A 13,328-nucleotide genomic window follows, 5' to 3' on the forward strand; every position below is an offset into this window, starting at 1 on the left:
ATGGCCGACAGACCCCCGAGACAGAATCGCAACCCGCGTTATGCTAACACCGACTGTGAGGTCAGACAAGAGAACGAACAAGGGAATGGACCCCCGCCTGCAGTCAACTTAAGCCAAGCTGATCTTATGACCATAGCCACCATTGTAGCGACAACACTGCAAGGGTTGGGAAATCAGAACGTCAATCAGCCGCCACCACCTCCACAACCAAACGGAATCAAGTTCCACTATGAATCGCTTCGCAAGAACAGGTGTCCAACCTTCAGTGGAGCTGCAGACCCTGAGGTCAGCCAGAGCTGGCTGAAAAGTGTAGAGACTCAACACCGCCTATTGGAAGTTCCCGAGGCACTGAAAGTGGACGTGACTGTGCCGTTCCTAGAAGATAAAGCAGGAAAATGGTGGGAAGGAATTTCGCCAGCCATGACAGCTGCAGGACCAATCACTTGGCAGCGATTTCGAGAAGCCTATCTGAAACAGTATTATCCGGCCGAGGTCAGACTACAGAAACTGAGTGAGTTTGAAAATTTCACTCAAACTCCGGATATGTCAGTCGTGGAATACACCTCCCAGTTCAATGCCCTTGGATCTTATGCTCCGGCAATTATGGCGGACGAAGTTTTGAAACTGCATCGTTTTAAGAAAGGATTGAACAGCAGGATCCAATCAGCTCTAGCAGTCTACCAACCCACGAATTTTTCAGACCTAATGGGCTCAGCTATCCGAGCCGAAACTGACATCCAGCGCAGGGAGAAGGAATTTAAGAACAAAAGGCCCATGACTAGTCAGTCCTCACGCAGTAATCAGACTTTCAAGAAGCCTAACCAGTCCGGTGGACCGTCAAAAGGACCTTCGCCTACCTCAAGCTACCAGGATATTAAGCCTTGCCCAACATGCCACCTACGACACCTGGGAGAATGCCGAAGAAACAGTGGTGTATGCTTCGGATGTGGGAAAGCGGGACACCTAATTACTGAATGTCCTACTGCTGCCAACCAAGCAGCCGGGCCCAACAAGGGAACATGGCCAAATACAGGAGCTAACCCCAACAAGCCAAAAGAAGGCAAGCCTAATGCCAGGGTCTTTGCTATGACTCAAGAAGAGGCCGACGATGCCACTGAAGTCGTGTCAGGTACCATTCTTATTCAAAAAGGGCCTGCTTATGTGTTATTTGATTGTGGTGCCACGCATTCATTTGTATCTAAGAGACTCGCTAAGAAACTAAGACATAAGCCCGAATTATTAGCCGAACCTTTTCGAATAGCCACACCTACAAATAAGGCCATCGAAACTCACGAGATTCACAGAGACTGTTTAATCAGTATCGGTAATCAGAAATTCAGCGCAGACCTAATACAAATAGTCATGGCTGACTTTGACATCATTCTAGGAATGGATTGGTTAGCCAAAAACAATGCAATAGTGGACTATAAAGGGAAAAGAGTTAAACTCCGAACCCCGAATCAGAAAGAGATTGTGTATCATGGTAAATCCAAGGAACGGAAATCACTCCTTTCCGCTTCCCAAACACGAAAAGCCATGAAATCCGGAGAAGATATCTACCTAGCAATGGTTAGCGAAGTGCAAGGAGAAGTCGAACTGAAGATAGAAGACATCCCAATAGTATGTGAGTTCCCGGATGTTTTTCCAGAAGACCTCCCAGGGGCAGTCCCGGACCGCGAAGTTGAGTTCGAAATCAATCTAGTTCCTGGTGCAGCACCAATATCTAAAGCACCTTACAGGATATCGCCAGCTGAACTCAAGGAGCTAAAAGAGCAACTCCAAGAATTGCTAGACAAAAAGCAAATTCGACCTAGTGTTTCCCCATGGGGAGCACCAGTACTCTTTGTAAAGAAAAAAGATGGGAGTATGAGATTGTGCATCGACTACAGAGAACTAAACAAGATCACTATCAAGAACAAGTACCCCCTCCCAAAGATTGACGACCTATTTGATCAACTTAAGGGAGCCGCAGTATTTTCTAAACTGGATCTGAGGACGGGATACCACCAACTGAAGGTCAGGGCGGAAGATATCCCCAACACAGCTTTTCGGACAAGATATGGACATTATGAGTTCACAGTGATGCCTTTCGGGCTGACTAACGCGCCTGCAGCCTTCATGGACCTAATGAACAGAGTTTTCAAGCCATTCCTGGATCAGTTCATAGCAGTATTTATTGACGACACCCTCGTCTATTCTTCCAACGAGCGAGATCACGAAGAGCATCTGCGCATTGCACTTCAGACTTTGAGAGACAAAGAGCTCTATGCTAAGTTTAAGAAATGTGAGTTCTGGCTAAAGAGTGTATCCTTTTTAGGACACGTAATCTCTGAAGCAGGAGTATCAGTGGATCCCAGGNTGGCCTCACTCTCCGCGAGGCCATGTCTGCAAGAGACTGTAAAGTTAAACCAGGACCGAGACCCTGAGCTAACAAAACTCAAGGGACAAGTTGAAAGTGGGAAGTCTCAAGATCTACAAATCGATGACAGAGGAGTCTTATGGATGAAAGGACGACTGTGTGTACCAGACAGCGATAACCTTCGCCAAGAAATACTGTCAGAAGCACACAAGTCCAAATTTTCAGTCCACCCAGGGAGTACAAAAATGTACAGAGATCTTAAGAGCAATTTTTGGTGGAATGGAATGAAAAGAGATGTGGCAGAATATGTCGCTAAATGCCAAGTGTGTCAACAGGTCAAAGCAGAGCACCAACGACCTGGAGGATTATTGCAACCCCTGGAAATACCTGAATGGAAATGGGAACATATCTCCATGGACTTTGTGGTAGGGTTACCGAAGTGAAGGCAAGGTCAGGACGGAATATGGGTAATTGTGGATAGGATTACCAAATCCGCACACTTCCTACCCGTCCGTATGAACTACAATCTGGACAAGTTGGCCACATTGTATATGGATAATATTGTACGACTTCATGGAGGACCAGTGAGCATCCTGTCTGACAGAGACCCAAGATTCGTCTCACGATTTTGGAAGAGCTTCCAAGGAACCATGAGAACAAAAGTGACACTTAGTACGGCCTATCATCCACAAACCGATGGCCAAACCGAAAGGACAATTCAAACTTTGGAAGATATGCTGCGAGCCTGCGCTCTAGAATTCAGTAGCAATTGGAGCAATCACCTACCATTGATCGAATTTGCTTATAATAACAGCTATCACAGCAGTATTGGGATGGCTCCATATGAAGCACTGTATGGGAGGAAATGCCGATCACCATTATATTGGGATGAAGTGGGAGAAAAAGCAATAGTAGGACCCGAACTCGTACAGACAATGATAGACAAGGTTACAATAGTCCGAGAGAAACTCAAGGCAGCTCAAAACCGACAAAAGAGTTGGGCAGACCTGAAAAGAAGGCCAGTAGAATTCAATATTGGCGAGAAGGCCTACGTAAAAGTCTCGCCTATGAAAGGAGTGGTCCGATTCAGTAAAGCTGGGAAGCTGAACCCTCGTTATGTGGGACCCTTTGAAATTTTGGAAAAAGTGGGCACGCTAGCATACAGATTGGCACAGCCACCAAATATGTCTAGAATTCATAATGTTTTCCACGTGTCCCAACTACGGAAACACATCTCGGACCCAAGCCATGTGTTGGAAGCAGAACCGCTCATGATCGAAAGTAACTTGGGAGAAGAGCTGAAGTACGAAGAAGTTCCCATTAGAATTGTGGATACCAAGGACCAAGTACTAAGACGACAAATCATTCCCTACGTCAAGGTGCAATGGTCTAACCACACGGAAAGAGAAGCCACATGGGAGCTAGAACAAAGGATGAGGGACCAATACCCGTACCTCTTCATAGACCAAGCCAACCCAAGTTTCGAGGACGAAACTTCCCATAAAGAGGGAGGGATGTAAAACCCGGGATTTTGTAATATCGTGATCATATCAGTTTAATATCAGGTTAGTAATTTGATGGTGTAATCTTGGATATTAATATTTAAATCATTCAGAATATAAGATTTGTTTTAAGGTTATCTAAGTTGTGTAGATAATTTTATCGTGTACAGAATTATGAAGCTCGAAATTAAGATAGTATTATTTAAACTTGAAAATTTGGTAGGAATAAATTTATCTCAATCTAAGGAATTAAAGAAGGAATTTTGAAAATAAGCAGATAAATATATAAGATTTAAGTTGATATTGAGATATCGGGATAAAAGATCAAGCAAGAGATAATAAAATCCTTAGAATTCGAAATCTAACAATATACACTAGGCCATTTTCGAAAATTCGGTGGGGAAAGAAGAAGGAGATTTTGAATATCTACCTAAATCACGGATATATCATGATTTTAGATTTGATTCGCAGTTCAAACGCACTGTAACTCTCGATCACGATAGCAGCCAACCCCTATAAATAGGAGGGCCCTAGTTTTCGAAAATCACACCTTAGAACATACACAAAATTTCGAAAATCTCCCCTAGTCTCCTTAGGATTTTCGAGCACAGCGAAGCGCTGCCGCCGTCTAGCCGCCGAAGAGGAATTTTCGAAAATTCCTGTGCAAGCAACCCTAATTATTCACGTAATTTTTGCATCAAGAACTTAAGGTAAGTGGGCAAATTTTAAAGTTTAAAATTTTGGGTTATGTGTTTTCTTTTTAAAGAAAAAAAATGCGGTCGAACACCGTCTACGTTTTTGTGAGACACTGTGAGGATTCCATGAAAATGGGTGGAATTCCAACATATGGCCCTTAACAGTGGGATAGAACTGTTTTACGGCCTCGCCCCCTTAGAGGATTAAAACTTAGGGAGTGACGTCAGTAAACCATGAAAGGTGAAAAATTGCAGTGTTAAAATTATGAAAAACATGCTGTAAATATATGTTATTTTCGAAAATATGGAATTTTTATGTGGTGTTCGATAATTTCCCCATTTACTGAGTATTCCCAAAATACTCACCCCTTACAATCTTCCCCAGATAAATCAGAAGAACAAGTTGAAGAAGAAGAATCTGAACAATTTTGGGGCTGGTGAATTTTGGTTATTTTCGAGAATTTCTAGAATAGGAATTTAAATTTCGAATTTTAGGACTTTAAATTTTATGTTAGACGTTTCCGCAAGTTTATTTCAGTTGTAAATACAGTTGTTTTTGAGAAATTATGAATAATAAACTGGTTTTCGGTTTATACTATGCTATGAGGCTGGTTGTTTTCAATTGTGTGATTGTTAAACAACGCCGGTGTCAAATCTCGAGTTTCGGGGCGTGACAGGTTCAAGATCTATCATGGTTATGGCACTGGAGATTTGGGCACGCGAACTTCGTCAGTTTGAACATTCTCAGTCGTAAACAAATGATGTATGGACTACCTCACATCACACCTCCGGAAAATATATGTAAGACATGTGTTGTTGGAAAGAAGTGCCGTAATGAAGTTCCTTCAGGGTAGTCTTGGAGAGCCAGAAATCCGCTGGAGCTAGTGCACTCTGATTTTTGTGGTCCTTTTGAGGTTTCTTCAAACCAAGGATATAGGTACCTTATCACATTCATTGATGATTTCAGTAGAAAGACTTGGATCTATTTTCTCAAAAATAAATCAGAGAATCTTGATATTTTTAAGCAATTTAAGTCTTATATAGAAAGACAAAGTGGACTAAAAATTAAAACCCTGCAGACAGATCAAGGTTCTGAATATATGGTTGGAGACAAATTGTTAGACAAATTGGCATCAAGCATCAGCTGACTACTAGATACACATCTCAACAAAATGGAGTTTCAGAAAGAAAAAACCGCACTATTATGGACATGGTTTGTTGTATGTTGCAAGCTAAACATATACCAAAGCAATTTTGGGAAAAAACAGTAGCATGTACAACATACATCTTGAATAGATGTCCAACGAAGACCCTCCAGTTGAAAATCCATATGAGATTTGGAACGGAAAACCTCCTAGTGTTGCACAGTTCGTGTGTTTGGATGTGTGGCATATGCACATGTGCCTAAGGAGTTGAGAAAGAAACTTGATGCTAAAAGCGAGAAGTGCATATTTCTCGGCTACAGTGATGTGACTAAAGGCTATTGGTTGTATAACCCCGTTACACAAAAGATAATTGTTAGTCAAGATGTCACGTTTTGAAAATGATGAATGGCAATGGAGCATTGAAGAAGAAAATAATTTTCAATTTGTGTTAGTTGACAATAAATCTTCTCAGAGTGATGTTGCATCTGACACACATAATGATGAATCAAATGAAAAACCTATCACGTTGACAATACCTGATCTCCCACATCGAGAAAAAATCTTATCAACTCGACTACAAGATTGCATCATATCAAACGACAACGTTGCCTCTGATGATGAAATTATCAACTTTGCCTTTTTTGCAGACTGCGATCCAACAACTTATGCTAAATCGTCAAGTGCCGAAAATTGGATTCAAGCAATGGACAAGGAGATGCATGCAATTGAGAGAAATGGTACTTGAGAACTAACAAGTCTTCATAAAAAGAAAGAAGCCTATTGGTGTGAAGTGGGTATATAATACTAAATACTTGCCAACTGGAGAAATTGACAAGTAAAATGCTCGATTAGTAGCCAAAAGGTACAAACAAAAACTAGTGATAGACTATTTTGAAGTATTTGCACTTGTTGCTCGACTAGACACTGTTAGAATGATCTTATCTTTAGCAGCTCAACATCAATGGGCAATTTATCAAATGGATGCCCAGTCCACATTTCTCAACGACATACTTAAGGAAGAAGTATATGTGAATCAACTTGAAGGATATGTCAAGAAAGGACAAGAAAATATGGTGTATAGATTGCGAAAATCTTTATATGGGCTTAAACAAGCCCCTAGAGCTTGGTATGCAAGAATCAACACATATTTCATGCAACAAAACTTTAGCAAATGTCCTTCTGAGCATACACTATATATCAAGGTTGGGAATGACAATAAAATATTAATTGTCTGCTTATAAGTCGACGATCTTGTCTTCACCGGAGATAGTCAAGAGATGATTGCAAACTTCAGGAAGGCGATGATAAAAGAGTTTGAGATGACAGATATGGGTCTCATGTCTTATTTTCTTGGCATTGAAGTTGCACGATCAGAGAGAGGAATATTTATCTCTCAGAAAAAGTATGCTAAAGACATTCTTGACATATTCAGAATGTCTAATTGTAAACCCATCCGCACTCCAATGGAAGAAAGACTGAAATTTACCAAGGATGGTACCGGTGAATTAGTAAATTCATCATATTACAAGAAATTGGTTGGAAGTTTACGTTACTTGACTTCAACCAGACCAGACCAGACATTGTGTACAGTGTGGGATCATCAGTAGGTATATGGAGAATCCAAAGCAATCTCATTTACAGGCAGCAAAGAGAATTTTGAGATGTATAAAGGGGACTACGGATGATGGAGTACTCTACTTTATGCCTGATAGTTTTCAGCTCGTGGGATATATTGATAGTGATTGGGGTGGTGACACTGAACAACGGAAGAGTACTTCCGGCTATGCTTTTCAGTTAGGATCCAGATTTTTTTGTTGGTCATCAAAGAAGCAACAAGCGGTTACCTTGTCGACAGCAGAAGCTGAATACATAGCAACAACAAATTGTGCTACACAAACAATTTGGTTAAGACAAATGCTTGCCGAGTTACACCATAAGCAAGAGCATCCAACTACTATCAAATGTGATAGCAAGTCAGCAATAGCCCTGGCCAAAAGTCCATTTTTTCATGGAAGAAGCAAACACATTGAAATCAAGTATCACTACATCAGAGATTTGGTAAACAAAGAGGAGATAACACTCGACTTTTGTAGGACCGAAGAACAAGTTGCTGACATTTTCACAAAACCATTGAAATACGAGATTTTCTCCAGCTGCAAAAAGATGCTCGGTGTGATGAAGTCTGATGAGCTTGATTTGATGGAGGATGTTGAATGACAACAAAGAGTCCTAGCTAGTTAAATCAATTTCATGCTTTATTAGTTTCACAGATAAATAAGAATAAGACTCTCTAGTTTAAATAAAACTCTGATAAGATTAGACATAATTTAATAAAAATATATGGCTAGGTAAGTCACGCAATTGTGCAGAGAACAAGAACAAGAAATAAAATAGTTTCAGAGTTCTTAAGTCTATTTCTCTCGAAATTCTCTTATATTGATTACGGTTCCAACAGCTCTACCTTATATTTTTGTGTTTATATTACCTTTTCTTTTATAAATATTACAACTGGATATTTTTTTATATACATCGTATAAGTGTCGGACCTGAATTAATCGATAAAAATTATAGTATAAATAACATGAGTTCTAAAAATAAAATATATCATTCAAAACAATATGTCATAAGAGAATATTAATAAAGTCAAGATCATCCATAGAAAATATGAAATTCATGTTTCGAACTAGTGCATAGTCATTTGAATATTGTTTGCCTCGCAATTTTGAAGCGATAATCAATTTTCTCGACCATTTTTTCTTGATAAAAAACAAAGTCAAGTCATTTAGTTTTTATTGTAACATAGTTGATTAGAGATAAGTTCCGAGCAACTTCAACTTGAAAAAAATTCTTTCGACATATGCAACTTTTGATGAATCACAAAAATTATGTAGCCAAGTGCCATAAAATCGCATGAAACGGAACGATAGACAGAGAAATGGAGCGATAATGAGCTTGATCGTCGTAAAATATATAGTGGAGGCTTTTTTTTTTTTTTTGCGAGAACTCACTAGAGATGTATCCCTGATTGATCATCGATTCTTGCTAAATATTTATTAGTGAGATTAGAAAAATAAGTAGGTGATTCTTCACTATCCATTAATCATTATTTATTAGATGAATTCATGAGTTAATTATATTATATTATACTAGTAATTTTTTTAAAAAATTTCGTGCCACCAAAAATTTTGGGACCCGAGGCACTTTTTTTAGATTTTATATTGCATGTCTGGGTCTACACTGCATCATCTTTATGTTTTAACAATATATAAATAAACTCAATTTCAAAACAATATTATCTCCTTTCCAAAGAAAAAAATTATCTAATACTACGAATTCTTGTAAAAAAAAAACTACAAATTCAATTGCAAAACTTTAAATATAGAACGACTAGAAAGCCCGATCAACTAGTACCAATGATTGTACACAATTTTTTTTAAATAAAAAAACAAGGTTTATTTTCTGATAGGATCGGCTGAGGGATAATCATTGAGTTACAATAGTACAATTTTTGAAATATTGAATACCGAATAATTAAATGGAGTTTGGTTTTCAAACCAAGCGGAAGACACTCAAAATAATACTTCGTAGAAAATGATTAAATATTTTATAAAGTATCTAAAAGATATGGAAGTTGAATAAGTAAAAATCATTTTGATTGAAGTATTTTATCAAACACTTGGTATGCACTATTTTGGTATTTGAAGAACACATAAAATGCTTCAACAATACATATTTAAAACAACAGGAATTATAAGTAAATGTTTTGAATAAATAGGCACGAATTTGTTTATAGATGTTCAGAGATTAACAATTCATATGTCAGATCTTCTTCCCCTTGGGAATGATCTACTAGAAGACTTTGATTTAAATAACTCCTTGTACAAATCCATTTCAACTTAGAACTTATCTTTTGTCTAATTAAAACTCCTAGCACACTCTCTATTGTAGGTCTCAACCTCACAATCCGTATAATGTTTAACGTCTCTTATGCCAAGACTACAAACACAATATTTAAAATCTTTATGTAAAGACTCACTCAACTAAAATTTGAAGCTCAACTCTTATGTATATGTGTGAGTGCTTGTGTGTGAGGATTTAATCCATCAAAGTGTTCGTACATCTCAAATGTATCATCACACTTGGAATTGCTCTCATTCTAGCTCATTTCTTTATGTAGTATGCTCATGATTTGAATCCCCTTAAAAAAAGCCTGTATTTTATCATCAAGATGTTGTATTTATAAGCTTCAGGAATGATATATACGTAAAATATAAGAATATGATCATTTGGGAAGTTCATGTACTATTTCTGATATTGAAACGGTCATTTCTGCCTTGCCGGCAACTTTTCCCAATCCCAACTGATTTTGACTTTTTTGTTCAGTTTTGTTCGTCTACTCAACTGAACCAAACTGATAAGGTCTGTTAAAATCTTCCTTGCTGATTTCAGTATGCTCAGAACTCATGTTTTCATCATCTTTTATCAGCATTTTACACTCTGATTCAGACTTTTCTTGTGAATATGATTTGTAAATCATCGTCTTAGCTTTGTAATGCATACTGGATTGTTTCATTTGGATAACCAAGATGATCAGACTAACCAAAATACCGCAACTGCTAACAACTGCTCATACTCAACTGATTGCAGTTTTCATGCAATCATTTTGGTCTTGAACCATCGGTTTGACGTAACCGTTTTGGAACCACCCCGAATTCATTATTGAATGGATTAGGACGATTTTTCACTTATGGATCCAAATAAAATTTTAAAAAATGAAAATAGTCTTTGAGCCAGCAGCTACAATTGCATGTGTTGGCCCAATAACTACAACCAAATTGTTTTTCCAATTTGATCCCCAAATTGTTGGCCAAATTGCAAATTTTTTTATCCCACCTACTCCAAATTAAAGTATAAATATATGATTTTTTTTCAACTTTTTCACACAACAATCTCATTCTTCAAATTTTAAATTTTTCTACACTCAATCTCCTAATTGTTATTATCTACTGTACATTCACTAAATTTTATTTTGACTGGGTCGTCTTCAAATCTTAATTCAAGTGGTTGTGACACAGATGCGCCACGGGGCGTGCTTATGATGAATTTGGAATTTGGTGAAGATTTTGGCTACATTCCTGACTTTGACGAAGTCGAACCCGACCACGAGGAGGAAGATGATATGGAACACCCCAACGAAGATGGTGGGAATTTTCGGACGTCATCTATCAGAGCAAGAAACACGATGACGAGCCGAGCTAAGCGAAGCAAGATTTGGGATCACTCCGAAATTGAAAAAAAAAACAAGTACAGACAATTCTTTTGTCGTGTGTAGAATTTGAAAAAATAGATATTTTTACAAAAAGGGTGGTGGTACAGGAACTTTGAAAAATATTTGGTCAAGGTACATAAACTTGACCCTGATATCTTACAATCAATCGTCAGAGAACTAACCCAGGAAAATTAATCTTTTAACTGCTAAAAGTTTTATGATTACAAAAGAAATTTCTCGAAAAGTCATTTTTAAATTTTTTACGAATTTTTGTCAACTTTTTTTAATAGTTGAACAATAAAGTATTGTTGAATTTACTAGTACTATTTAACCTGTTTTTCAAATATTTCTAGGGACACACTTAATAAACTTTTTTTTATAAGGAATATTAAGAGTCATCAATTTTGCATTTTTCGAGCATTACTTGTACAGTTAGTTTCACAACTAATATTTAGATTAATATAAAATTAGAATCTTATTTTATTTTTAGGTATCATTGGATAATGCGAGTGACAATAATATTGCTATTATATACCTTAAATATTCATTAAGACCAATTTTAGAATGTAGTTTGCTTAACATTAGATGTGCATGTCATATTATCAACTTGTGTGTCAAATGTGTATTTGATGAATGCATGACTACTATGATAGAATAATTCTAAGTATGTGGGAAATTGTTACGTGAAAGGATACATGGTTGTAATTGGAAAGAACTAGTCATTGGTAACGGAAAAAATAAAAAAACTTCCTCTTCATGTCGAAACTCGATGTAATTCTTTATATCACTTGCTTATTACTTTATTATTTTTTAAAGATTTACTTACATATTACACAATGTTGTGACAAAAGCTTTAATATTGACTGACTCTGATTGATATATTTTGAGTAACTGTGTTTTTTTGTTGAAAATTTTTAAAGAGGCAATCAAAAATTTTATGGCATTAACTATCCGACTGCAAACATGTTTCTACCTTCAATACATTTTTTTAAAAATGTATTGAATATTGTATCGATATTATTTTGATTGATTTTGTTTAAAGTATGGATGATAAATTTTAAATATATCTCAACTGGGCATGGCTTAACAGTCTTTCTTGACACTAGTGAAAATAAGGGTCGCTTCAAAATATTTTTTGAATATTTTTGCTAACTTTCTTAAGAAGAATGTTGACAACCAAAAGAAGTCAATCATGCATTCTCTTTAAGAATTTTACGATTTGAATGATAACGAACATGGTGGAGCGAGTAACCAGCTGGAGTCGAAGGAAGAGCCAAAAGAAAAAATCAAAAAGGAAGCAATCAACTTCGTTCAAAGTTTGAAACGACAAAAGTTGAAAGGAAAATCAGTTACAACAATAAATTCCAATAAGATACAGATATACTTAAGCCAGTATTTTCGGACTCCAGAAAATTTCGTTGTTTTAGAATGGTGGAGAGTAAATTCACTACTTTATCTAGCCTTAGGGGCAATTGCAAAATATGTCCTAGCAGTTCAATGTTCAACCATTGCTTCTGAATCAACTTTTTCAACATGCGACATAATCATTGGGGAACAAAGAATTAATTTAAAGCAAAAAAACACTTAGTATGCTAACATATCTACAAGATTGGTTTGCGGCAGAAAAAAGAATATGACCGTCAGAGCGATAGAAGAATTTTCAAGCTTAAGTTCCGAGGAAGATCCGTAGTATCCAAATATATTTTAGTAAATCAACTTTAAATTTTTAATGTAGACATAAATTGTTTCATTTATAGTTATCTTTTTGATAATGTATTTTCTCAACTCAAAGTACTAAATAAAATTAATATTTTTTCTGTCATTTATTTTTGTCCATTTTTACTTTTAAAGAAAGGCTCGGATCCGGTTAGAGCCAGCCCTGAACTGGTCCATCCACTACCAGAACCATTTAGGACCAGAACCAGATCGGTTCGAAACCGATTTAGGATCGATTAAGTTCCGGAACCGGTGGATTCAGAACAGGAACCTTGGAACCGTTAAACCTACTTTTATCTACACTTATTCTTTGATTAATTTTTTTGGCATAACCAGGAAGAGATATTTGACGTGAACATGAGATTACATATTTCGTAAGGCGATGGCAGATTGGTTTTTCATATAATAATATAAGATCGATGCTCTTGGCCACTTGATGCGTGTAATATCTATGTGTTTAGATATTAAATTTTGTTGTGTTAAATAATTTTTATGTGAAAAATCTAAGAAAATCCACGATGACTTAAACCTAAAGTGGAAAATGTCATATCATTGAAGAGATGTGTGAGTTTCATTGTACAACAATTATATATAAATTTGATGGCAGTGATTGACTTCATGATATCAATTGATTTTAACAAA

At 36.8% G+C, this 13,328-nt stretch overlaps 1 protein-coding gene across 1 annotated transcript; it reads left to right on the forward strand.

Annotated features, from left to right (window-relative positions):
• On the forward strand, positions 1-2,788 carry LOC140977586 (uncharacterized). The gene is made up of 2 exons (XM_073442343.1): positions 1-2,555; positions 2,695-2,788. The coding sequence occupies exons 1-2, from the start codon at positions 1-3 to the stop codon at positions 2,786-2,788; spliced, it is 2,649 nt and encodes an 882-aa protein (XP_073298444.1).
• Positions 2,789-13,328: the final 10,540 nt, after the last annotated feature.

The sequence above is a fragment of the Primulina huaijiensis genome, chromosome 5 (assembly GCF_012295235.1).
Source record: "Primulina huaijiensis isolate GDHJ02 chromosome 5, ASM1229523v2, whole genome shotgun sequence".
NCBI classification, from domain to species: domain Eukaryota; kingdom Viridiplantae; phylum Streptophyta; class Magnoliopsida; order Lamiales; family Gesneriaceae; genus Primulina; species Primulina huaijiensis.